Genomic DNA, 27,259 nt, shown 5'->3' on the forward strand with positions numbered 1-27,259 from the left:
TCCCCATGGCAGGAGGGACTGTGTTCTTCCCCATGGCCATTCAGCTCATCAGTGTTCCCCCCCCACTGCACTCTGCCCAGCCTCCCCAGTCTCCCAGTGACGGATAAATGGTCCCGATCCACCCAAAATTAATGCCAAAGAGAAGTCAACGTAGACAGAAGGTGGAACGACGAGACCTCGCATCAAAGCAAAGACATTGTTCTAAATCCTCGACTTTCTAAATTCACAGCTTGAGGGGAGAGCTCCATGGTGGCTGCGAGGTGGTGACTGCGTCGTATAACAAACTTAGCACTACTGCGCAGCCACCCTGGTGTAAATAGGGAACCTAGACAGACACCCCTGGTGGAAACCCAGACTGGAAGGGGTCTAGATGGTCAGTATCCTCCAAAGGCCATGGATCACTCTAGCCCAGTATTGTCAGCACTGACTGGCAGCTCCTTTCCTAGTCTCACCACCTGGAGGTGCATGCAAAGCAGGGCCTCTACCACTAAACTCTGGCCCCTGCCAGGTTTAGCCTGGGGGCTTCTATCCTCCCTTGACAGTCCTGAGAGCTTTTGAAGAAAGCAAGAAATTCTTTTGGGCCCTGGGAGGGGTGCAAGGGAGAGAGGCACCCAGGCCGCCCCTTGTCCGCCCCCTCATTGATTTCTCCCCCTACCTGATCTGGTCGCACAGGACCCATTTCTCCTCCACCATGAAGGAGGGATGACTTGTGAGGTATTACTGGCATTTCTTCACCTGCAAAGGAGAGAAAGGTGTTGGGAGGAATCCTTTCGATTTATTTTGGATTTTTATACACATTTGATATCTCAGGTGTGTGGGGGTGGGGGAACTCTCCTCACGTTGGTCTTGGGGACCATTCCAGCTCCTGGACTACATGCAGGACATCTTAGACGGTTGAAACCTTCCTACATGTGGAAACCAGGGGAGAGGCTGAGGGGGAAAAGCACCTCTGGAAATGGTGAACTGCAAGTCCCATCAGCCCTGGCTAGTATTGCCACAACCAAACATTCAGATAAATAGACAGACAATAAAATAAAATACCATTTCGTCACGGAAGCGAGTATGCAAAGCTGTGGGTTTACAAAAACCGACAGGCTCGAGAGGAGCGGAAGTGGCCGCTGGATTGGCACGGGGCTCGTGTGCTCCGATTAACGTGGCCAGAAATGCAATCCTGTCCAGGTCTACGCCGACGTTTAACATAAGAGGAGCCCAGCTGGGTCAGACCGAGGGTCCATCTAGTCCAGCACTCTGTTCACACAGTGGCCAACAGGACCAGGGACCCACAAGCAGGACACGGTGAAACACAACGCTCCCACATATGTTGCCCTTTCGCTCTGTAATATCCATTTTTAGGCGTGGTGACCAGAACAGTACACAGTATTGAAAGTTTGGTCGCACCACAGAGTTGAATAATAATAATAATAATAATAATAATAATAATAATAATAATAATAATAATAATAATAATTTCTTACCTGCCTCTCCCTTTGGATCGAGGTGGGGAACAACATTAGAACAGGAATCAATACATCTTAAAAATTCTTGATTTAACATTGATCTGGATAGGCCTGCCGGAAAAGACTAGTCTTTAAAGCTGCCTTAAAATCACACAGAGAGTTAATTTTACGAATCTCCTCCAGCAGGCCGTTCCACAATCTGGGGGCGACAGAAGAAAAGGTCCTCTGGGAAACTGATGTCAGCCTAGTTTTAGCTGACTGAAGTAAGTTCACCCCAGAGGACCTGAATGTGCGGGGCGGACTATATGGGAGAAGGCGATCCCGCAGGTAACCTGGACCCAAACCAGTTGGGGCTTTAAAGGTAATGACCCACACTTTGTACTTTGCCCAGAAACTAATTGGCAGCCAGTAGAGTGATTTTAATGTTGGGGTAATATGCTCACCCCTAGATGTACTGGTGACCAACCTGGCTGCCATATTTTGAACTAGTTGACGTTTCCGAACTAGGTACAATGGTAGCCCTATATAGAGCGCATTGCAGAAGTCAAGCCTTGAGGTTACCAGCACGTGCACTACTGCCTTTAGGTCTTCTGACTCGAAGAAGGGGCGGAGCTGGCGTATCAGCCAAAGCTGATAGTAGGCACTCCTGGCCGTTGCATCCATCTGGGCTGTCATTTGGAGCGACGGATCCAGGAGCACCCCCAAACTGCGAACAGTCTTTCAGGGGGAGTGTAGCCCATCCAGAACTGGCTGACACACCTCCAAACCTAGGTCAGAGCCCTTGACAGCAAGCACCTCTGTCTTGTCTGGATTCCGCTTCAGTTTGTTTTTCCTCATCCAGCCGATTACCGCCTCCAAGTATGAAGGCTGTAAGATACTGGTATTTTTATTCTCAACTCGCTAACATAGGCAGTGTGGTGTAGTGGCTATTTATTTTATTTTTTTATTTCATTTCATTTATATCCCACCTTTTTTCCTCCAAGGAACCCAAGGTGGCATACATAATCCTCCTCCTCTCCACTTTATCCTCACAACAACAACCCTGTGAGGTAGGCTGGGCTAAGAGTCTGTGACTGGCCCAAAGTCACCCAGTGGGTTTCCATGACCGAGTGGGGACTAGAACCCGGATCTCCCGACTCCCAGTTCAACACTTTAGCCACTACACCATAGTGTTGGACTGAGATCCACCAGATCCGGCTTCTAGTCTCCACTCAGCCACGGAAACCCAGTTTGGGCCAGTCACAGACTCTTAGTCCAACCTACCTCACAGGGGTGTTGTTGTCAGGATAAAATGGAAGGGAGGAGGATTATGTATTATTTATTTATTTATTTATTTAGAATATTTATATATCGCTCCCCATTGAAAAATTTCAGAGCGGTGTACAAGGTAAAATGAAAAACAAACAAACAAACAAACAGAATAAAACAGTTAAAACAAAATTTAAAAGAAGCAATAACAGTAATCCAAGGCTGCATGTTGAAGAAGGGCTTCTTAGAATAAAGAAGATAATAAAGATGTATGCCGCCTTGAGTTTCTTGGAGGAAAAAAGGCGGGATATAAATGTATTTAAATAAATAAATAAACCCCCAGGAGTTGCTTGGGTCCCCTAAGATATATGTCTGTGAAGTAATACTCTTAAAGTACTAGGCTGATGCTACTTCAATTCTTTCCTCTCTCACCCTCACAACAACCTTGTAGGGTAGGCCGTTCCTAGGCCTGTGACATCACCTTAAAACAAATTTAATTGGTTTCTTGCCCCGCCCACCCCCCTGCTCTCTCTAATCCTCAATGCTTGGCCAGGGCCACCTTGAAGCTGTCCCCATGATTTTCTTTATCCCTACAGACAACAAAAACTACAACTCCCAGCATGCCTTTCGCTGCGATGCCCAACTTGCCCAATGGGAGTCCTGCCATTGAAGTTCTCGGGAAGTGAAGGCCACTCATAGGTAGGCGTTGAGGGAGCCGGCTGGCTGACTGACTGATGGTTAGCTTGGTTGTTGCTGTTGGCGACGCTGTGCCCGCCTTCTGGTGCCTAGTGACTGAGGTAGCCGGCCCCAGGCACTCTCCCTTCAGGCCCGGGATGGTGAGCCACTTCCAGATGATGGCCACCAAAGCCCAATAAGTCTTCCCTCCCCACCCAAGGCATGCTGGGAGTTGTAGGCGTAAGCCAAGGCCCATGAATAACACGTTAATCTTTGAACACTGTCTGAGGTGTAGTGGGAGACAACTGGAGAGCGGGCCTTCTTAGTTGTGGCACCCTGCTTATGGATTTCTTTGTCCCAGGCAAGCTTGCCTAGTGATTGCATTAATGGCTTTCCAGTGCCAAGAGATTTCTTCTTAAAAAAAAATCCAAGACCTTTTAGTTTGATGAGATTTTTTCATGCTGCATTTCTCCCCCCACCTCTCCTGTGTTATAACTAAACCACAACATTCCAAAAAATGATACAAGAATTACTGTATAAAGGTTATGATTTTTATGTAAAAGCCGAACTATACCATTGAAGCGGAGGAATGGCTGAGGCTAGAATGGAATGGTGGTCAGGGTTAGTGGCAGTGGGAGAAAATTAGGTAGAAGGAGAACAAAGGCAGTGAGAGATCAGGAAAGCGGGAGCTAAATTAGGATTGGGAGATAGTGACCTAGTTCGCACATAGTGACCTGGTTTCTTAAACCATGCTTTATTTAAAATCAGCCACTCTACATGGCAGTACTATACCTCCCAGTATGCATTTGGCGGCCCACAAGTGCCTATGTCCTCTGGGGTCATGGAATTCATTGGCTGTCTTTAGGCCAGCCCCAGACTCAGGCCAACCTATCATATTATAGTGGATTCACAAAATAGTAGAGTTGGAAGGGGCCTATAAAGTCAAGGAGTCCAACCCCCTGCTCAATGCAGGAATCCACCCTAAACCTGAAAGAACAGGTTCATAGTTTGGGGGTACTCTTAGACTCATTTCTGTCGTTGGAGGCTCAAGTAGCCGCCACGGCTCGGAGTGCCATTTACCATCGTCGGTTGGTTCGCCAACTACGGCCTCTCCTGGACAGGGATAGCTTGACCACAGTGGTACAGGCATTGGTAACCTCAAGATTGGATTACTGCAACGCGCTCTATGTGGGGCTGCCCTTGAAGCTGCTCCGGAAGCTGGAGCTAATACAGAATGCTGAAGCTCTGCTGTTCTCTGGAGCTGCCCCTTCCAGCATGTAACTCCTCTGCTGAGGGAACTGCACTGGCTGCCTATTCGCTACCGGGCCAGGTTTAAGGTTCTTGTACTTGTGTACAAAGCCCTAAACAACTTGGGACCAGGATACCTGAGAGAGCGCCTTCTCCCTTACCAACCTGCCCGCTCACTGAGGTCATCCGAGGGCCTGCTCCTGGTGGTTCCACCTAGATCCATCCTCCGACTGGAATCCACCAGGGGAAGAGCCTTCAGCGTGGTGGCCCCCCTCCTGTGGAATTCCCTGCCTCTGGAGGTCAGGCAGGCGCCAACCTTGTACTCCTTTCAGCACCTCCTGAAAACATCTTTATTCCAAGAAGCCTTTCTTTAACATGCAGCCTTGGATTTCTGTTTTTGCTTCTTTTAAATTTTGTTTTAATTGTTATATTGTTTTTTTTTATTTTCATTTTACCTTGTACACCGCTCCAAAATTTTTCAATGGGGAGCGATATATAAATATTCTAAATAAATAAATAAAGCATCCCTGACAGACGGCTGTCCAGCTGCCTCTTGAAGGCCTCCAGTATGGGAGAGCCCACGACCTCCCTAGGTCACTGGTTCCATTGTCGTCCTGCTCTAACAGCCAGGACGTTTTTCCTGATGTCCAGCCAGAATCTGGCTCACTGTAACATGAACCCATTATTCCCTGTCCTGCACACTGGAATGATCAAGAAGAGATCCGCCTCTGTGTGACCACCTTTTAAGTACTTGAAGAGTGCTCTCATGTCTTCCCCCAGTGTTCTCTTTGCAAGGCTAAACATGCCTTGTTTAGCCTTGTCTGGAAACAAAGCCCTCTCCTCACAGGGCTTTGTTTCCAGACCCCTGAACCTACCAATGAGGGTTGTTGTTGTGAGGATAATACGGAGAGGAGGGGGATTCTACACACCACCTTGGCTTCCTTGGAGGAAAAACAAAGAAACCGAAGGGCACAGAGGAGAAGCAGCAGCATCTCCCAACACCCAAGGGAAAGGGTTGGAGAGAGGGGTGTGTGAAGCCCCCAGCGCCGGGCTCCGAGGGGGAGGGAGAGAGGGAGGGAGGGAGAGAAGGAGGGAGAGAGGGAGGGAGGGAGGGAGAGAAAGAGGGAGGGGGAGAAGGAGGGAGAGAGGGAAGGAGAGAGGGAAAGATGGAGGGGGAGAGGGAGGGAGAGAAGGAAGGAGAGAGGAAGGAAGGGAGGGAGAGAAAGAGGGAGGGGGAGAAGGAGGGAGAGAGGGAAGGAGAGAGGGAGAAAAAGAGGGAGGGAGAGAGGGAAGGGCGCTGGCCCTGTCGCCGCCGCTGCTGCCTGTGCGCGCTTGCAGGAAAGAAGAAGCGTTTGGGGAAAGGAAAAACAAGGGGAGCGCAGGGGGGCTCCGGAGTCAGTGGGGCTGGAGAAGCACTTGTGGGGAGGGGGAGAAAGGGGGCGCTTCTCTCTCTCTCTTCCCTCCCCCACCAGCATCTGCCCTCGCCTGCACTGAACGGGCCTTCTTCGCAGGCTGCTCCGCAAATGGCGCCTTTCCGCCCCTCGCGACCACGGCTGCAGCCCGGCGAAAAAAGAAACGCGCCCTTTTGCAGGGGGCTCCTGCGCTCGCAACGGAGGCGTCCGGGGTGGGGGGGCGAAAGGGGGGGCTTGGGGGGGGTCCGCCGCCTTTCCCGACCCAGCCACTCAGCTCAACCCTAGGAGACCCAGCACCAGCCCCCTCGCCGCCCAAAGGGCACAGAGGACGGGAGCGCGCAAGCAGAAAACAACGCCCCCCCCCCCGTGCCAGAGCTGGCCTCTCCGGCCTGGAAAGCAGAGCCCCAGCCCTCCCGCTCCCATCCCCGAACCGTCTGTTCGCCCCCGGTCTTTCCCTTCCAAGGCAGCCGCCCAGGTGTCCCCGAAGGCTCGCATTCCCGGGACCTCTCCTTACCTGCCCCTTCCACGCAGCCTCCCCGCCGCTCACGCCCCGTCCTCGCGGGCACTGAAGGCAGCGAGTCAGAACACGGGCGCGTAACCCACGCCTTTGGCCAATCAGAGAAGCAAGGGGCCTGTCAAAACGGCAAGGAAACATAGACGTAAAAAGGTAGAGAAAGCAGGTCCCTCGAGCCAGGGAGTGAGCAGGGAGGCCTAGGAATCACCACCACGGCGCAATTACAGGCCTCGAAGGCGGCCCTGCTCCCTGGGAAGCCCCGTTGGGGAGCCCGGCCTTATCGCCTCTCCAGTGTGTGCCTGGCAGAGAGAGACACAGGACATAGCTAGACCTAAGGTTTATCCCTGGATCGTCCAGGGGTCAAACCTGTTCATCTAGGTGACACACAAGGGATTCAGTGCTCAGGCAGGGGCGAACCCTGGATGATCCCAGGATAAACCTTAGGTCTTGCTGTGGCCACAGACACCCCCTTCCTGTTGGCTGGCTGCAAATTCTGCCCCCCCCCCCATGAGGCAGTTTAACCTACAGAGGTATTCTGCAGAGCACCCTCGCTGCCCCTGTCCGCTACAGCTTCTGGACTGTCTATGAGGGAAAAGAGGATCACAGTGGTCTGGCCTAAGCTCTCCAAGTGAGAACCAGTGCAAGGGTAATCATCATCATCATCATCGAATCATAGAATGATAGAATAGCAGAGTTGGAAGGGGCCTACAAGGCCATCGAGTCCAACCCCCTGCTCAATGCAGGAATCCACCCTAAAGCATCCCTGACTGGTGGTTGTCCAGCTGCCTCTTGAAGGCCTCTAGTGTGGGAGAGCCCACAACCTCCCTAGGTAACTGGTTCCATTGTCGTACTGCTCTAACAGTCAGGAAGTTTTTCCTGATGTCCAGCTGGAATCTGGCTTCCTTTAACTTGAGCCCGTTATTCCGGGTCCTGCACTCTGGGAGGATCGAGAAGAGATCCTGGCTCTCCTCTGTGTGACAACCTTTTAAGTCTTTGAAGAGTGCTATCATGTCTCCCCTCAATCTTCTCTTCTCCAGGCTAAACATGCCCAGTTCTTTCAGTCTCTCTTCATAGGGCTTTGTTTCCAGACCCCTGATCATCCTGGTTGCCCTCCTCTGAACACGCTCCAGCTTGTCTGCATCCTTCTTGTATTGTGGAGCCCAGAACTGGACGCAATACTCTAGATGAGGCCTAACCAGAGCCGAATAGAGAGGAACCAGTATCTCATGTGATTTGGAAGCTATACTTCTATTAATGCAGCCCAAAATAGCATTTGCAATAGGCAATAGCATTTGCCTATCTTGCAGCCATATCACACTGTTGGCTCATATTCAGCTTGCGATCTACAACAATTCCAAGATCCTTCTCATTTGTAGTTTGTAGTATCTTCTTCTTCTTCTTCTTCTTCTTCTTCAGAAGAAGAAGAAGAAGAAGAAGAAGAAGAAGAAGATTATCACAGTTCCATTGTTTGGAGATAGGACTTCTGGATTCCTTTTGGTGCCTTTCCCTGCCCTGCCAAAGAGTTCAGAAAATGGCAGGTTGGCACTGGGAACACTCCTGGAGGGTATCTACACGTCGTTGTGAGGGTGCTTGCATGCGCCCCAGTGCGCCCTCACAACGACTGTGTAGACGGAGAAAGAAGAGACGAGGCGGAGGAGGCGGCGGCTGGGGAACCGGCTGCATCCTTGCCGCCCCCGCCTCCCCGCCGGCCTCCTGCTGCCGGGCTAAGAGCCAACCAGGTCAGAGAGCTTGGCGGAAGGGAAGCCAAGCTCTCCGACCCGGGTGGCTCTTACCCCGGCAGCAGGAGGCCGGTGGGGAGGCGGCGGCAGCAAGGACGCAGCCGGTTCCCCAGCCTCCTCCTTCTCCGCCTCTTCCTCCATCTCTTCTTTCTCCGTCTACACAGTCGTGAGGGCGCACTGGGGGCGCATGCAAGCGCCCTCACAACGACATGTAGATTCCCTACTGCTTCCCATGGGTGTGTTTGTTTATGGATTAAATTTCTGCAACCTGCAACTAGCAGATGCCCTCAGGGTGCTTTACAATCATAACATTATTGTTGTTGTTGTTGTTGTTGTTATTATTATTAATATTATTTATATAGCACCAACAATGTACTTGGTGCTGTACAGAATATACAAATAAAACAGCAATACTCTACCTAGAGGCTTACAGTCTGAAATCACATTAAAACATGTGAAGGGAGGAAGGGGTTACACAAAACAGAAATAAGGGAATAATCATAGCAATGAGAACAGTAAATCAGGCTAAAATACCAAAAGCTATGGTTTATAAAACACACACAGCAAAGCAACAACACAGTAACAGCCAAGATAATCGACACAACAATAAAAAAAGTTCAACATATTAAAACGTTAAAAATACTAAAGAGAATCAAAGTTAAGAATCAGAGCAACACGTTTAAGTGCCAGTGTGGTGTATTCTTGGACTAGGACACAGGAGATTTGGGCTCTAGTCCCCACTCAGCTATGAAGCATGTTGGATCCTTTTGAGCCAGTCACTGACTTCCAGCCTTACCTACTTCACAGGGTTGTTGTGACCATCAAATGGAGAGGAGGAGGTTCATGCAAGCCACTTTGGGTTACTTGCAAGAGAGGGGGGAGGAAAGGCACTCTAACCACTGCACCACACTGTCTCTCAGCTGGGGTGGGCTCTTGCCAATGAATTTGCTTATTCTGCGTCTTTCCTCTTATGCTGGCAAAAACGTTCGCTTGGACTACTGTTATATAATACTTGTATGCCATCATCCGTCAGGTGCCAGGCCCTGTACTAAACATGTGTCACTATTCTTGGACTGCAAATGCGGCCCAATAGCATTGCCAGCACCTCAGGGCATTTTTCCTATTGGTGGAATGTTTTCCCCCGTGGCCAATCCTGGCTCTTATTTCAGATTCTTCAGGCGGGGAGGAAAGAGGTCTTTGCACCACTCCCTAGTTCTGGGACTCGTAAGCGACAGAGTGGGGTGGCCACAGTCGTCATGGGGCAGGGGGGCTGCTCTGAGTAATACCTCTAGGGGTTACTGCCTCCTGGGGAGGGCAGAATTTGCTGGAGATGCGATAAGGCCGGCGTCCCCAACAGGGCTTCTGAGGGAGCAGGTGCACCCCTGAGGCCTTTAATTGCTCCATGGTGGCATTTTCCATGTATACAAGCTATGCCTGCTAACTTCCTGGATGCTCTATATTTTCAGGTCTATGGATCTGGTTTCTCTAAAAAAAGAAAATTAAAGTCAATGTTTCCTCAACTAGCAGTTTTCCCATCTGTCCTTGCTCTTTGTTTGGCCAAAGTAAGAAGTTACAAGGGGGTGTCCTTACTCCTATTTTATGCCTTCTAGGAGTGGGCCTGAGGAGTGGGGAATGTGTTGGAAGGGAAATGTTGAATGCAAACTAGGACCGGGTATGCTGGGGGGGGGGTTCCATCTGGGAGGACAGGCAGAAAGAGGGCCTTCTCTGCCTGTGTGCAGGCACCCTGGGGTGCCTACGATGCCTGCACATATGGTGACCATATGGAAAGAAGGACAGGGCTCCTGTATCATTAACAGTTGTATTGAAAAGGGAATTCCAGCAGATGTCATTTGGATGCATGCAGCACTTGGTGAAGCTTCCTCTTCATCACCACAGTGAAAGCTGCAGGACCTAGACTAAAGTAACCAGATACAAAAGATGGCAGGGCTCCTGCAGCTTTCACTGTGGTAATGAAGACGGAATTTCAGCAGGGGCTGCATGCATAAAAATGACACCTGCTGAAATTCCTTTTTCTGTACAAGTGCTAAAGAAGACCTGTCCTCCTTTCCATACGGTCACCCTACCGAAAGAGTAGTTTCTGAGTGAGTTAAGCTAACCAAATACTAGGGTGACATATGAAAAAGAGGACAGGGCTCCTGTATCTTTAATAGTAATGTAGAAAAGGGAATTTCAGCAGGTGTCAATTGAAGAGGGTGAAATTTCCTCTTCATCACAATAGTTAAAGCTGTAGAAGCCCTGCCCTCTTTTGTATCTGGCCACTCTACTATAGCTAGTGTAGCTTTAACTATTGTGATGAAGAGGGAATTTCACCAGGTTTCCCATATATACCAATGACACCTGCTGAAATTCCCTATTCCACTTTACTGTTGAAGATACAAGAGCCCTGTCCTCCTTTTCATATGGTCACCCTATACCCCATTATCATTTTCCTTGGTGGAATTATTACTATTCGCTTGTCAACTACATTATATGCTTTTAGACGCCAGGTGAAGAGCTTTTTATTCTCCCAGCATTTTAACAGTCTATAAATAAATTTTAACTTGGTGTTTTAAATTTGTAATTTTGCATTGCTGCTGTTTTTATCTGGTTGGGCTTTTATATTGTATTTTATAGTATGGTTTTATACTGTTGTTTTATACTTTGAATGTTTTTAATTTTTGTGAACCGCCCAGAGAGCTCCGGCTATTGGGCGGCATAGAAATGTAACAAATAAATAAATAAATAAATTTATCATGAAATGTGGTTTGTTGTTGGTTTTTCAGTGTCTAATTTCATCAAACCCATCTAGTCTGGAGTGACCGGTGAATTGGTTTGATTTGACACACTTGGAAGTATCAGAACGTGGTTGCTCGGTAATGTTTTTGTGGCTTATTATAGGGTGACCATATTAAAAGGACGACCGGGCTCCTGTGTCTTTAACAGTTGTATTGAAAAGGAAATTTCAGCAGGTGTCATTTGTATATATGGGGAACCTGGTGAAATTGACACTTTATCACACCAGTTAAAGCTGCAGGAGCCCTGCCCTCTTTTAAATCTGGTCACTCTAGTATAGCTCCTGCACCTTTAACTGTGGTGATAAAGAAGGAATTTCACCAGGTTCTCCATATATGCAAATGACACCTGCTGAAATTTCCTTTTCTATGCAACTGTTAAAGATACAGGAGCTCGGGCCTCCTTTTCATAGGGTCACCCTATTATTGCATCCCTGCCACGGATTTATGTGTGAGTGGCGAGTTTGGTGGATTCCACTCATTCAGAAGTGGTCATTCTGTTCCGGATGTGTTCTGGGAGTTATGAGGTTAATAAAAATATAATATTGCAAGGTTTTAGTCCTAAAGTATTGTTCTCAAATGTTTCAAATACATGCCTCCCTTTTGGGCACGGGTTGTTAGTAGAAAAGGCTCGTCCCAGCCCGTTCCGTTCCGTTCCAGCTTTTCCACCGTCCTCATTCCTAGAGAGGCAAACGGGGAGACGGGAGGAATGAAGTCACTTCCTGCCATGCCGCTGGCTTCCCTTCGGGCTCAACTTCCTTGGCTGGTTCCTGGTGAGTTCCTCGGAGGTGCCTTTGGGCCAAGGGGGAAGGGAGCCTGCACTGCAGGGCTGGCGGGGAGGTGCCTGGCAGTCAGGGGAGGGGGTTGATGGTGACGAGATTCCTTCTTCATCACAACAGTGAAAGCTGCAGGAGCCCTGCCCTCTTTTGTATCTAGTCAGCCTAGTATAGCTGCAAGAGTATAGTATAGCTGCAGGAGCCCTGCCCTCTTTTGTATCTAGTCAGTTTAGTATAGCTGCAGGAGTATAGTATAGCTGCAGGAGCCCTGCCCTCTTTTGTATCTAGTCAGTTTAGTATAGCTGCAGGAGTATAGTATAGCTGCAGGAGCCCTGCCCTCTTTTGTATCTAGTCAGTCTAGTATAGCTCCTGCAGCTTTCACTGTTGTGATGAAGAGGGAATTTCCCCAGGTGCTGCATATGCATACAAGTGACACCGGCTGAAATTCCCTCTTCATCACAACTGTTAACGATACAGGAGCCCTGTCCTCCTTTTCATATGGTCACCCTACTCCACTTCACATCCTGATTTCCCCCAAACCCCTTAGCTGCGCTGCTGCAAAGCAGAATCAAAGGAGTTAAGCAACAGCAGAGAGCCTTGGGGAAAATTGGAGCAGTGTTGTCAGATGGTGGTGAAAATGGGGAGGAGAAATAATAATAATAATAATAATAATAATTTATTATTATTATTATTATTATTATTATTATTATTATTATTACCCACCTCTCCCTCTGGATCGAGGCAGGGAACTAGACTAAATAAAATTAATACCTAAAATTAGTTAAAAGAGCATATAAAACCAATACAATATTAAAATAACAATCACAGCATCTTACAATTCTTAGGTTTAAAATTCATCTGGGTAGGCCTGCTGGAAGAAACTAGTCTTTACGGCTGTGTTAAGCTCAGAGAGAGCATTAAGCTGATGAATCTCCTCTGGCAGGCCATTCCACAGTCTGGGGGCAGCAGAAGAGAAGGTCCTCTGGGACCTTCTGGTTGTCAGCTTAGTTTTGGCTGACGGAAGTAAATTCTTCCCAGAGGACCTGAGTGTGTTGGGCGGATTGTATGGGAGAAGGCGATCCTGCAGGTAGCCTGGACTCAAACTGTGCAGGGCTATAAAGGTGATGACCAAGACTTTGTACTTCGCCCGGAAACTAATTGGCAGCCAGAGAAGAGATTTTAAGACTGGTGTAATATGTTCCCCCCTAGGTGTACCAGCCTGGATGCCATATTTTGAACTAGTTGAAGTTTCCGGACTAGGCACAAAGGTAGCCCTATGTAGAGCACATAGGGGTTACTTTGGAGTAGACCTGGAGGGGATTGTACTACCAGCCGTGTAAATAAGGGCACACTTTCCCTGCGCCCATCACTTTCAGCTCTTCTGCCTTCCGCTCCCTTTCTGGCTGCCAAAGTGCTGTTCTTAAGAATATTTCAGCTGCACTTCTGTGATGAAATGCTATTTTATTTTGTTGTTTATAGAGGTATATTGATTTGAATGCTTGGTTATGGGCTTGATTTAGTAGAGCAGCTTAGCATCAAAACCATACCCATTGTGATACAAGTGTGAAATTTGGCATGGTGGCATTTATTACCATATCGATTAAAATTAGATATAAGGGCATCTCAGGAAATCATCATAACGGCTGCCATCTCGGAAAAAGACACCCAAAATTCAGTTTTCTCAAAAAGGCTCTTTTTTTTTTTAATCTCAGAGAAAAGATGTCTCAGTATGAAATTAAAGAGCATAACATTTGCTATAAAAAAAAGGTCTTATCAATCTTTTCCGGGAGGAACCCTTGTTGGGATATTAAGGTTTTCATAGAATCATAGAATAGTAGAGTTGGAAGGGGCCTATAAGGCCATCGAGTCCAACCCCCTTCTCAGTGCAGGAATCGACTCTAAAGCATACCTGACAGATGATTGTCCAGCTGCCTCTTGGATACCTCTAGTGTGGGAGAGCCCACAATCCTCCATGACAATTGGCTTCATTGTCATACTGCTCTAACTGTGAGGAAGTTTTTCCTGAAGTCCAGCCGTAATCTGGCTTCCTATATAACGTGAGCCCATTATTCCGTGTCCTGCACTCTGGGAGGATCGAGAAGAGATCCTGGCCCTCCTCTGTGTGACCACTTTTTAAGTCTTTGAAGAGTGCTCTCATGTCTCCCCTCAATCTTCTCTTCTCCAGGCTAAACCTGCCCAGTTCTTTCAGTCTCCCTTCATAGGGCTTTGTTTCCAGACCCCTGATCATCCTGGTTGCCCTCCTCTAAACACGCTCCAGCTTTCATTCCTGCCCTTTTGCCTGAGAAGTCAACGAGATGCACTATCTCACCCTCATTTCAATCTTGTACTTTCTGTTGCAAGCCTGAAACTTTCAGAGATGATATTTTACACCTTTTTGAACAGGAATATGTATTGAGGCATCAATAGAGTGGGGGAGTATTAGTGCAAATAATGTGAAATTTCTATAAGAGGCTGCTTTTTATTTGAGATTGATTTGAAGCATAATAATCTTAATTTTAACTTTCCTCTTTTGTTTCCGATTAGATCACAATGAAGAAGTTTACAATGGAAAAAAGTGCCAACAAGTTGCTTTTAGAAGGTACATCCACATTAGGCCTGCAGCTCGCCAGAAGTGAAGTGCATTGGACAGCGAGGATCACAAATTCGGATGGCTTCAAAAGGGGGTTAGACAAATTCCTGTTGGAGAAGGCTATCAGTGGCTACTAGTCCTGATGGCTAGTATCCAGTACCAGAGGCAGTAAGCTTACATACATCAGTAGCTGGGGAACATGGGCAGGAGGATTCTGTTGCAATCCTGTCCTGCTTGTGGGTCCCTGTTTGACAGCTGGTGGCCCTTGTGTGAACAGAGTGCTGGACTAGATGGACCCCTGGAAGGGGCCTATAAGGCCATCAAGTCCAACCCCCTGCTCAATGCAGGAATCCACCCTAAAGTATCCCTGACGGAAGGTTGTCCAGCTGCCTCTTCAAAGCCTCTAGTGTGGGAGAGCCCACAACCTGCTCTAACAGTCAGGAAGTTTTTCCTGATGTCCAGCCGGAATCTGACTTCTTGTAACTTGAGCCCGTTATTCCGTGTCCTGCACTCTGGGATGATGAGACATTTTGTGTTGGTGACCACATCGGGATCTGCAATTCCATAATGTGCCCGTGGGACAAAAAAGGTTGAGGACCACAGCTTCAAATGTTGGTGGATTGCAATGCCCATCATCCCTTACCACTCACAATACTGGCTAGGGCTGATGGGAGTTGCTGTACATTTCCAGAGCCACCAGTGCAGCTGCTTTTCTCCCTCAGCCTCTTCCCTGGTTTCCATATGTATGAGGGTTTCAATTATCTAAGAGGTCCTGCATGCAATCGAGGGACCGGAATGAATCCCAAGAAACTATGTCCGGAGAATCACCTCCCCTAGTCCAGCCCCACAAACGAAATATTATACTCATATTAAAAAACCAGACTTTGTAGAAAGGATTCTTCTTGACACCTTTCTCTCCTTCACAGGTGATGGAATGTCGGTGCTACCTCATAAGTCATCCCATCTTCATGATGGAGGAGAAATGGTTCCTGTGCGACCAGATCAGGTAGGGGGAGAAATCATAGAATAGCAGAGTTGGAAGGGGCCTACAAGGCCATCGAGTCCAACCCCCTGCTCAATGCAGGAATCCACCCTAAAGCATCCCTGACAGGTGGTTGTCCAGCTGCCTCTTGAAGGCCTCTAGTGTGGGAGAGCCCACAACCTCCCTAGGTAACTGATTTCATTGTCATACTGCTCTAACAGTCAGGAAGTTTTTCCTGATGTCCAGCAGTGTCAGTGGGGAGACAGCCTGGGTGGGTGCCTCTCTCCCTTTTACCTCTCCCTGGGCCTGAAGGAATCACTCGCTTTCTCTTCGATTTTGTCAAAGATGACTACTTCAAAAGCTCTCGGTACAGTCAAGAGAGCATTGAGTCCCCCAGGGTAAACCTGGCAGGGGGCGGAGCTCAGTGGTAGAGGCCCTGCTTTTTATGCATCCCCAGGTGGTGAGGCTTGGAATGAGCTGCCAGTCAGTGTTGACAATACTGGGCTAGAGGGATCAATGGCCTTTGGAGGATACTGAACATCTAGACCCCTTCCAGTTTGGATCATGAAACTGTATCAGCCTTGGTCAGCCTTTATCAGCCTGTATCAGCCTTTATCGCAAGAGGAACAAGGGGAGTGCAACCCTGTTAATTCTACTCAATCACTCATCAGCCTTGGTATCCTCCTGGGTCAACTCTGTGGGTTGACCCAGGAGTCTTATGTGGAAGGTGATTTCAGAGAGAACTATGGGATTCCACAGGGTACCATCTTGTCCCCAGCGTTGTTCAACGTCTATAATTTTTGTGACCCGCCCAGAGAGCTTCAGCTATTGGGCGGTATAAAAATGAAATAAATAAATAAATAAAATAATAGATATGAGGCCGCTGGGAGCCAGCAGTAGGGGATTTGGAGCCAAGTGCCATCAGTATGCGGATGACATGCAGATGAGGGCCAACAAACTGAAGCTGGATCCTGGCAAGATGGAAGCCCTGTGGGTGAGTGGTTCCCGGGTCTGGGAGAGAGGTTCATTGCCTGTTCTAAATAGGGTTGGACTCCCTCTGAAAGATCAGGTTCATAGTTTGGGGGTACTCCAAGACCCATCACAGTCTCTGGAGGCCCAAGTGGCCATGGTGGCTCGGAGTGGCTTTTGCTAGCTCTAAGAAGAATCGCAACATTGTCTATGCGTAGAAACCGTATGATTTTCTTTCTCCTCCTGCTCCAGGGCTTGGTGCTCTTCAAAGAGGTGGCCGTGTATTTCACCAAGGAGGAGTGGTCCCTGCTGGATCCGAGCCAAAGGACTCTGCACGAACAAGTTATGATGGAGAACTTTGCAAACGTGGCATATTTGGGTAAGCTCCGCCTTTTCCATAGGTTGAGAAATCCAGCTTGTTTACAAATGCCAAAAAACATTTAGTACGTTTTGATAATCGTGGTGTGATTCAGCACCCTTCAGACTCCTATGCCAATCCAATATGATTGTGGGGTCTGTTCTATGGGGGTGAGATGATGCTACAAGTTTTATATAGATCTTTCCTGTTTTATTCAAAAGAATTTATTCAGGACTCCATTTTCTCTCTGTAGCGTCCTGTGATGTGGCAGAGATCAAGGCAGAAGACAGACAGGGAACATTCTTAGAAAAAGTCAGTCATGAAGAGGGGAAGGAGCAGCGAAATCAAAATGCTCATTTGAAAATCCATACAGGAGAGAAGCGACTGAAATGCGCAATGTGCAGTAAAAGTTTCTATGATAAATCTGTCCTTAGTAATCATCTGAGAATCCACCCAGGGGAAAAAACGTTTAAATGCCTGGAGTGTGGAAAGAGCTTCTGTGGGAGTGATGACCTGACTAAACATAATCAAATAAACCCAGGAGAAGAAACGTTCAAGTGTTTGGAGTGTGGGAAGAGCTTTGGATGGAAATACCGCCTTACGTTACATCAAAGGATACACACTGCGGAGAAACCATTTAAATGCCTGGAGTGTGGAAAGGCCTTCCGTTGGAATTGCGAACTTACTTCCCATCAAAGAATCCACACAGGTGGGAGACCATTGAAATGCCTGGAGTGTGGAAGGGCCTTCCGTTGGAATAGTGAACTTGCTTCCCATCAAAGAATTCACACAGGTGAGAAGCCATTTAAATGTCTGGAATGTGGAAAGGCCTTCACTCGGAATGATCAACTTACTGCACATCAAAGAACTCACGCAAGGGAGAAGCCATTCAAATGTCTGGAATGTGGAAAGCCCTTCGCTTGGAGTACTCAGCTTACTGCACATCAAAGAATCCACACAAGGGAGAAGCCATTTAAATGTCTGGAGTGTGGAAAGCTCTTCGCTCGGAGTGATCAGCTTACTGCCCATCAAAGAATTCATACAGGGAGAAGTGTCACAACCTGTCCCATTGGGTCTCCTTTTTTTTTTCTTCCTCTCTATGAAAGGTTCCCAACCAAGGATCAAGTCGGCATACTGCTGCTCCCGGATTCTGTGATTCTCTGACCTTTTTTGGCGTCACAGCAAACAGCCCAGCTCTTCTCGATTCACCCTTTTTTCCCCACCGCTGCCACCATATGACACTGTACCTTACCGAAGAATCCAATCCCGTTTGTGCAACAAAATAACTTTTATTTAACAAGAAGTAAGTTCATGCAGTTTATCCATCTTATGGTTTCGTTTGTTGAAATACTTGTTTGTTACAATACAGTATCTTATGTTTCGCCTACTCTACCCCCTAACCTAATCTATCTCCTTCTATTCCCTCTTTTCCTACTCTGATCTACACCCTTCAGCCGACAAACCCAGACTCTCCTCTCATTCTGTTCACTTTCCGCACACACTCTACTGCTAACTGCTCTTCAAATGCTTCAATCCACCAGCCAATCAGCATTCATACCAACATTCTATTCACTCACTTCCCCTCCCAACTGCATTAACCACTTACCATCCTTACCATCCAAAATCCAAACAGCACTTACATTCTGGATAAATAACAATAAACAGTAAAACATCACAATTTAAATGTCTGGACTGTGGAAAGTCCTTCGGTCAGAGTCATTGACTTACTGTACATCAAAGAATTCACACTGGTGAGAATCCAGTAAACCTAACTACCCATCAAAGCATTCGCATGGAGGCTGAACCATTTAAAAGCTCAAAGTGTGAGAAAGGCATCTGTGATAAATCCACCCATAGAAAACATCAAAGAATTCACAGTGGTGAAAAGACATTTGACTGCCTGGAGATTTGAAAGAACTTCACTTGGAACGGACAACTTACTTTACATCTTAGAATTCACACATGGGACAAAGAGTGCCCTGAGCATGGAATTCACATCTGAACATTTGAAAACTAGATTGAGCTCACAATGATTCTTCTGCACCAAAATCCACCCCTGGTTTCCCAACCACTTGAACAGGACAATTCGGTAGTGGTGGGGTGTCATTTAGTGGTTTAACAATGGTGTGTCAAAAATCCTTGCTGATCCACTGCAAATCCCTCAGATCTACCAGTAAATCAAGAATCACTTTTTGATTCTGTTGGACGACACGTTAGCCAATGGTGGACTATTTAAGCAACCGTTGCTTAAATAGTCCCCTGTTGACTAATGTGTGATCTGTCTGGAAAAAAACATGCTATATATAACCAGTGGAGATAACCTATGGTTTACAGAGCGGTTTATCTGCACAGCTGTTGATTATCATGTCGTGTGGCAGGCCCTGTGGATTATTTCCCATGCTTAGAGTCACGAGGCAAGAGCGGCAGAAACCCCTGCCACTGTTGCCTAGTAGGACTCTGTCGGGATGGGCAATAATCCATTCTGGGGAAGATCTTGGAGAGCCACCAGTCATCTCATCCCTTGGTGAGGCGAGAATGATCTTGGAACGAGAAGGATCTTGGAATTGTTGTAGATCGCAAGCTGAAGATGAGCCAACAGTGCGATATGGCTGCAAGAAAGGCAAATGCTATTTTGGGCTGCATTAATAGAAGTATAGCTTCGAAATCACGTGAGGTACTGGTTCCTCTCTATTCGGCCCTGGTTAGGCCTCATCTAGAGTATTGCGCCCAGTTCTGGGCTCCACAATTCAAGAAGGATGCAGACAAGCTGGAGCGTGTTCAGAGGAGGGGAACCAGGAGGATCAGGGGTCTGGAAACAAAGCCCTATGAAGAGACTGAAAGAACTGGGCATGTTTAGCCTTGAGAAGAGAAGATTGAGGGGAGACATGAGAGCACTCTTCAAATACTTCAAAGGTTGTCACACAGAGGAGGGCCAGGATCTCTTCTCGATCCTCCCAGAGTGCAGAACACGGAATAACGGGCTCAAGTTAAAGGAAGACAGATTCCAGCTGGACATCAGGAAAAACTTCCTGACTATTAGAGCAGTACGACAATGGAATCAGTTACCTGGGGAGGTTGTGGGCTCTCCCACACTAGAGGCCTTCAAGAGGCAGCTGGACAAGCACCTGTCAGGGATGCTTTAGGGTGGGTTCCTGCATTGAGCAGGGAGTTGGACTCGATGGCCTTGTAGGCCCCTTCCAACTCTGCTATTCTATGAGGCGGCGCAATCGGGCTCCCCACGTGCTTCCCATGATGGGCACGTGGTGCCTGCCTATCACAGCTGCAGGACAGATCCTTGGACAGGACCAATGCCCCTCCTTCCCCTTCCAAGCCAACGCAACAGGGAAGGGGGCGGCATTGCTATAACCGCCCCCTTCCCCATAGCGCCGACGGGAAGGACACGTCGGTGCCGAGCGACATCGTGCCCTGTCGGGATCAGGTGGATCCGTGTCACTGCGTCCCTTGCCAGCACATGGATCTCATCCTCTGACAAGTGGGACCATTCCGCAGCTTTTTGCGTCTGTGGTGCCCGGGCAGAGCAACACGCCGTGCCTGTCACAGAAGCTGCAGAACAGTCTCCTTGCATGTCAGGGGATGGGATCCATCCACCGGCAAAGAACGCATCATTGCCTGTGTTGCTTTTTCCTCCGCGGCCGCCACAGCGAGCACCAACAGGCACACACGCCTCCTTTCTCTTATGATGGCTTTGACGCCACCCTTCTCTTCCCCATGTAATCGCGGCGCCCTGATAAGATAAGCAGAAACCAGCGCCGCCATTCAGAGGGCAGGGCGCAGCGGGGGGTGGGGCAGGGAGACAAATAGCCAACAGAGTGTGAATACTCTACTCCGCACGTGCCAATTCCGTGTTGCCCAAGTGCAGCATGCAAATAGTCATCTGTGGGGTGGATTATTCACCCTCCGTTGACTAAAGTGTTGTCCGAATGCACCCTTTGTCTCCTCCTGGTCTAAAGCAGGGGTGAGGAATGCTTTGTCCCCGGGAGGTGTGCTAGCAGTGAGCTGTGCCTCAAACCATGCAACTAAATTGATCAAGGGGTTGGAGCAACTGCCTTCTGGGAGAAGGTTACAACAGCTGGGATTGTTTAGCTTGGAAAATAGGCGAATAAACGGGACTTGTTAGTGCTCCTTCTGGGTGTACGTACTTACTACAGGCCAGGAGTCAGGCCCCGGTGAGTTCTTTGGTTTATCCCCAAGAGGATAAGGAAGATCCTCTGAAACGGCCGAGTTCTCTAGAAGAGGATTCCTTCCAGCTGGTGTTGATTAGTCTGTCAGTCTTACCAATGAATAGATACCACCCTTCTTGGACTGTGTGAGAGCCTCGTGTGGTGCAGAGCAGTAAAGCAGCAGTTTCTGCAGCTGAAACTCTCCCCACAGCCTGAGTTCGATCCCAGCGGAAGCTGGTTTCAGGCAGCCAGCTCAGGTTGACTCAGCCTTCCATCCTCCTGAGGTCGGTAAAGTGAGTACCCAGTTAGCTGGGGGTAAGGTAATAATGGCCGGGGAAGGCAACGGCAAACCACCCCGCTATAAGGCCTGCCAAGAAAACGTCAGCGAAAGCTGGCGTCCCTCCAAGAGTCAGTAATGACTCAGAGCTTGCATGAGAGGTTCCTTTCCTTTCCTTCCGTCCTTGGACTGTTAAGAATAAAAATACGTTTCTCCCTTTCTCATAATACGAGAACCTGGTGTAATCTAATGAAGCTGATGGTGGGAGGTTCAGGACAGATCACAGGGAAATCAAAATATGGAATTCATTCCTATAAGTCCTAGTGATGGCCACCGATTTGGATAGCTTTAAAAGCGGGTTACACAAATTTGTGTAGGCTAGCGATGGTTCCTGGTCCTGAAGCCTCTCTCTGCTACCTTCTCACTGGCTAGAACCAGTTTGGAGGAAGTTCCAATCAACTTGACTTCATAAGTGCTTTTATACATCTCATCAGAGAGCTGTCTATCACGGTTTAACTACAGTGTAAGTAAGTGAAGGCATGAAAGAGGGCTATTGCTTCCTTTCTGGAAGGAGCACGCAGCCCTTGTTGCAGAAGGGGGAAGGAGCAAGAAAAAGCAGCTGATCAGACAACAAGGGGGATGAACGAGCCAACTGACTGTTGATAGAACACGTTCTCTTTCACCCCCTAGTGTCTGGAAGGGTGCAGAGTTGTTCCTCTATTGCGGGAGGCTTTGGGTCCCACAGTTAGTTACAAGATGGGGGATACTTGTAACTTGCACAGTTACAAGATGGGGGGTACTTGGCTCAGCAATACTACAAACGAGAAGGGTCTTGGAATTGTTGTAGATCGCAAGCTGAATAGATCGATAGATGTTGTAGATCGCAAGCTGAGCCAACAGTGCGATATGGCTGCAAGAAAGGCAAATGCTATTTTGAGCTGCATTAATAGAAGTATAGCTTCCAGATCACGTGAGGTACTGGTTCCTCTCTATTCGGCCCTGGTTAGGCCTCATCTAGAGTATTGCGTCAAGTTCTGGGCTCCACAATTCAAGGACGCAGACAAGCTGGAGAGTGTTCAGAGGAGGGCAACCAGAATGATCAGGGGTCTGGAAACAAAGCCCTGTGAAGAGAGACTGAAACAACTGGGCCTGTTTAGCCTGGAGAAGAGAAGATTGAGGGGAGACATGAGAGCACTCTTCAAATACTTCAAAGGTTGTCCCACAGAGGAGGGCCAGGATCTCTTCTCGATCCTCCCAGAGTGCAGGACACGGAATAACAGGCTCAAGTTAAAGGAAGCCAGATTCCAGCTGGACATCAGGAAAAACTTCCTGGCTGTTAGAGCAGTACAACAATGGAATCAGTTACCTAGGGAGGTTGTGGGCTCTCCCACACTAGAGGCCTTCAAGAGGCAGCTGGACAAGCATCTGTCAGGGATGCTTTCGGGTGGATTCCTGCATTGAGCAGGGGGTTGGACTTGATGGCCTTGTAGGCCCCTTCCAACTCTGCTATTCTATGATTCTGTGTAAGATTTTTTCCCCTCCATTTGAACTTTTACTGAATGTGTGTAAGAGTTGGGTTATAAGAACTTGTTGGCATAGCATAGAGAAAGCTTTTGGGGGCATAGAATGGAAATGCTTTATTCTTAAAGGACAAGTAGGTATACACATATAAAACTGTATCAAGGATTAGATGTTTTAGAGAAGGCCTGATGAAAAATGATTTGATAATACTCAAAAGACATTGCTCATAAGAACGTGCAACTTGGTATCGCTCAAAAGACATTACTCATAAGGACCAACTGTATGTATTCCTCTTAATGGAACTAGGCGAAAGGGTCAGGGTTATAGAAAGGTGCGGTTGTGGTCTGAAGAATCCCCAGTGTCTATAAGAATAGAGAAGCAGATAGTTGACCACATGTAAAGCAGAAGTAATGTCCAGTACTGACATCAGAATAGGATGGAACATTCTGGGAAGAGGGTGATCTAAATTGATGATGTGGACCAACAGATGTAGCTATTTTAGAATAAATTAGTATGTATTAGGAAGGTCGTTGAGAAAGGTATTTAACTCTGAACCCAGAGGAAAAACATGGTTTGCCTTACCCTCAGACATGACATACCCGTATTTCTTCGATTGTAAGACGCACACTAATTTCAGTACCACCAACAGAAAAAAAACCGTAAGACACATCCGCGATTCTAAGACGCACCCCGTTTTTAGAGATGTTTATATGGGGAAAAAAGTGTGTCTTAGAATCGAATAGGGTAGTTTTGCCTGGGAGAAATGGAAGCCCCTCTATGGAGAAGAGTATGAGTAGTGTTGTCGTGTTGTCATTGGGGGTGTGATTGTCTGTGTTTGTCTTAGCAAAGATCTTGTTCTCCAGAAATCTGCCGGGCTTGTGATATTCTTTTAACTTTAACTTTCTTAAATTGTTCTAATAAATATTTTAAAACTGTAACAAGTTTCATCGAGTTTGTGAGTCTGAATGAAGTCAGTCATTCTGGGTGTCTATCTCCAGATCTTCTTTCATCTACTATAGAGGGGGAACTTAAAGAGACATTGATGTAAGGATGCAGGAACCCATGCTTCCAGGCAACCTATGTTCAGTGCCTCTTAAATAAAAGACCACCAATAAATCCCATTACACCAAACACACTTTTGACAGAGAGGGAAAATCATCCAAAATCAAGGAAGGAATCCAATATTCAGTTAGGCAATATAGTTCTATTTGGAGAGTCCAAAATACTACCAAAGAATGTGCCTGCTTTCAAATCATCCAGGTCTTTCCAGTGGGTCAAGTGGACTCTTTCACAGGAACTAGAGATGTAAAATTTCCGAAAATTTTGAAGCCATGGGAAAAAAACCGGGGGGGGGGGGGGACGTTGGAAAAAAATGGGAATTCTCAGAAAAATGGAAATAATGCAAATTTTTTGTGACCCGCCCAGAGAGCTTCAGCTATTGGGCAGTATAAAAATGTAATAAATAAATAAATAAATAAAATATTAGCACTTTTTTACAGATTGAAAGTCACTTTGTTACTTTAGGAACATAAAATGTAATTATGTCCAAGTTGGTTTGGCATAAAATTATTACATTTGGTATATTAAAAGTACAGTGTATTCAAACAATTATTACAAACTGAATGTACTTTTTATCTTTTTGTTAACAAATGGAGCTACAAGCTCCTGAACTGTTAGGAAGACCTGAACTGTAAAGAACCACTTTGGTTTTGCCAGTTTATGAGGAGCAGGCAAAAATAGTTTTAAAAAACAATGGAGGAAACCATCAATATTAGTAACAAAGAAAATTATGTCTCCACTAGTCCTCCGTAGTGTCAAGCGGACATAAAGCACCCATTCCCATAAAAAATGAGAAAAATGTTTCAATAAATATGCATGAAATTTAATCAAACTCATTTTCTGAGCTATAGCTGTCACATTCAGTCTCTGCTTTCTTTTTCGCTGTTGCAAAATGGAGTCAGTCCTGTTTGTTCACAAGAGAGCTGCTTTGTCACACGCGGGCAGCTGACAACAGCTTTGAAATCTGTGCTGGCACGGCGCTATGGGGCCCGATTCATGGTGTACATACTAGAAGGACCGCCTTTGAAATTCTTGTCTTCGGGATTCGAGGCAGGAATGTGACCCAAATACCAGTTCCTGGTATGTATGTATTTATTGCATTTCTATACCGCCCAATAGCCGGAGCTCTCTGTGCGGTTCACAAATTTAAGACAATTCAAGTATAAAACAACAGTATAAAACCATAATATAAAATACAATATAAAAGCTCAACCAAATAAAAACAGCAGCAGTGCAAAATTACAAATTTAAAATACCAAGTTAAAATTTATTTATAGACTGTTAAAATACTGGGAAAATAAAAAGGTCTTCACCTGGCGTCTAAAGACATATAGTGTAGGTGCCAAGCAAACCTCCTTAGGGAGCTCATTCCACAGCCGGGGTGCCACAGCAGAGAAGGCCCTGCTCCTGGTAGCCACCTGCCTCACTTCCTTTGGCAGGGGCTCACGGAGAAGGACCCATGAGGATGACCTTAGGCTCCGGGCAGGTACATATGGGAGGCGGCGTTCCTTCAGATAACCTGGCCCCAAGCTGTTCAGGGCTTTAAATCATAGAATAGCAGAGTTGGAAGGGGCCTACAAGGCCATCGAGTCCAACCCCCTGCTCAATGCAGGAATCCACCCTAAAGCATCCCTGACAGATGCTTGTCCAGCTGCCTCTTGAATGACTCTAGTGTGTGAGAGCCCACAACCTCCCTAGGTAACTGATTCCATTGTGGTACTGCTCTAACAGTCGGAAGTTTTTCCTGATGAATCAGGCCCGGACCTGGACTGGCAGCCAATAAAGCTGGAAAAGACTGGTAGAGATGTGAAGGCCTGGAAAATGTCACTGCTTTACTCTAAATTGTATATAACCCCTCAAGTTTTGAAAGTCAGAGTCCCCCTCTCACCGAAGGCATGGGGCCATGTTGCTGAAATCACTGGGTGCATTAACACCCCCACCCCCACCCGTAGGGATAAGGTGCCACACTGCTGCTGAAACCACCGAAACTCTCCTGAGGTCACTAGGCTTCTTGCTTGCCAGAGCAAGATGCCATTGGTGGGTGTTTTGCCTTCCCTAGTTGACCCCATTTTCCTTCCTCTTCGCTGAGACCGCAACACACACTAGTTGCCATGTGCCATTGTGGTGTTATCCTCTTCCATGGTGTGGGGATCTCTTTGGGTGGGAATGGCCTTACGTAGCCCCAGATGCTCTATTGCCAATGTCTAAAGATTCCTTCTAAGCGAGTGTGTAAGTCTCGTTAGAACGTGTGCGAGTTTATACACAGGTCTAACTACAGCACATCATGTAACAGCTGTCAGCTGTCTCTTCTGGACCGTCTACGAGGGAAGAGAGGATTGCAGTGGTCTGGCCTGAGCTCTCCAGTGAGAATCCACGTAAGGGTGAGAGAGAAAAAGAAGAGTTACAGTTCCATTGTTTAGAGACAGGACTTCCGGATTCCGCTCGCTGCCTTTCCCTGCCTCCCTTGCCCGGCCACAGAGTTCAGAAAATGGCAGGTTAGGGCTGGGGACACCCCTTGCTTCCCAAGGATGTGTGTTTGTTTATTGATTATAATTATATTATATGCTGAAAACAACAGAATGAAATTTAATAGGGATAAATGCCAAGTTCCACATTTAGGAAATAGAAATCAAAGGCACAGTTACAAGATGGGGGATGCTTGGCTCAGCAATACTACAAACGAAAAGGATCTTGGAATTGTTGTAGATCACAAGCTGAATATGAGCCAACAGTGCGATATGACTGCAAGAAAGGCAAATGCTATTTTGAGCTGCATTAATAGAAGTGTAGCTTCCAAATCACATCTTGGACTAGGACACGGGAGATTTGGGCTCTAGTCCCCACTCAGCTATGAAGCATGTTGGATCCTTTTGAGCCAGTCACTGACTTCCAACCTTACCTACTTCACAGGGTTGTTGTGACCATCAAATGGAGAGGAGGTTCATGCAAGCCACTTTGGGTTACTTGCAAGAGAGGGGGGGAAAGGCACTCTAACCACTGCACCACACTGTCTCTCAGCTGGGGTGGGCTCTTGCCAATGAATTTGCTTATTCTGCGTCTTTCCTCTTATGCTGGCAAAAACGTTCACTTGGACTACTGTTATATAATACTTGTATGCCATCATCCATCAGGTGCCAGGCCCTGTACTAAACATGTGTCACTATTCTTGGACTGCAAATGCGGCCCAATAGCATTGCCAGCACCTCAGGGCATTTTTCCTATTGGTGGAATATTTAACCCATGTGGTAAGTTAACTTATGCTGTATATTTTTACTGGCCTACAAAGAAAGGAAGGAAATGTTTAAGATCTGAAGACGGATATATAGTAATAGATACATTTTGTAATAGTTATAATAGCATCACCGATTTCCTGAAAGGGGGGAGGGGAGGGATGTTTTGTCCTGTTTCATCAATTCTGCATTTCTGTACGAAATGTAAAATAAATGAGAAAAAAAAGATAA

At 47.1% G+C, this 27,259-nt stretch overlaps 2 protein-coding genes across 5 annotated transcripts in view; one reads left to right on the forward strand and one right to left on the reverse strand.

Moving 5' to 3' along the window:
* The window catches only part of LOC134396329 (zinc finger protein 345-like), a 54,756-nt gene that overhangs the window by 18,956 nt on the left and 8,541 nt on the right, over nt 1-27,259 (reverse strand). For 2 of the 3 annotated variants that reach the window (XM_063122789.1, XM_063122791.1), the window contains exons 1-2: nt 6,555-6,587; nt 656-735 (exon numbers count right to left, since the gene is read on the reverse strand). The exons of the other annotated variant lie outside the window; for it this stretch is intronic. In XM_063122789.1, the coding sequence (XP_062978859.1) occupies nt 656-727 (72 nt within the window). In that variant the 5' untranslated portion in view covers nt 728-735; nt 6,555-6,587. Of the gene's footprint in view, nt 1-655; nt 736-6,554; nt 6,588-27,259 lie in introns of those variants that run through there. 3 annotated transcript variants of the gene reach the window in all.
* LOC134396940 (zinc finger protein 664-like) lies at nt 14,396-19,423 on the forward strand. 2 transcript variants are annotated; one of them, XM_063123551.1, is made up of 5 exons: nt 14,396-14,460; nt 15,378-15,457; nt 16,655-16,781; nt 17,014-17,469; nt 17,554-19,423. In XM_063123551.1, the coding sequence occupies exons 1-5, from the start codon at nt 14,412-14,414 to the stop codon at nt 17,922-17,924; spliced, it is 1,083 nt and encodes a 360-aa protein (XP_062979621.1). In that variant the 5' UTR covers nt 14,396-14,411; the 3' UTR covers nt 17,925-19,423. The 2 variants fall into 2 exon arrangements, with proteins under 2 accessions (XP_062979621.1, XP_062979620.1); XM_063123550.1 differs by having other exon boundaries at nt 17,014-19,423.

Source organism: Elgaria multicarinata, chromosome 3, assembly GCF_023053635.1.
Source record: "Elgaria multicarinata webbii isolate HBS135686 ecotype San Diego chromosome 3, rElgMul1.1.pri, whole genome shotgun sequence".
Classification (NCBI taxonomy): domain Eukaryota; kingdom Metazoa; phylum Chordata; class Lepidosauria; order Squamata; family Anguidae; genus Elgaria; species Elgaria multicarinata.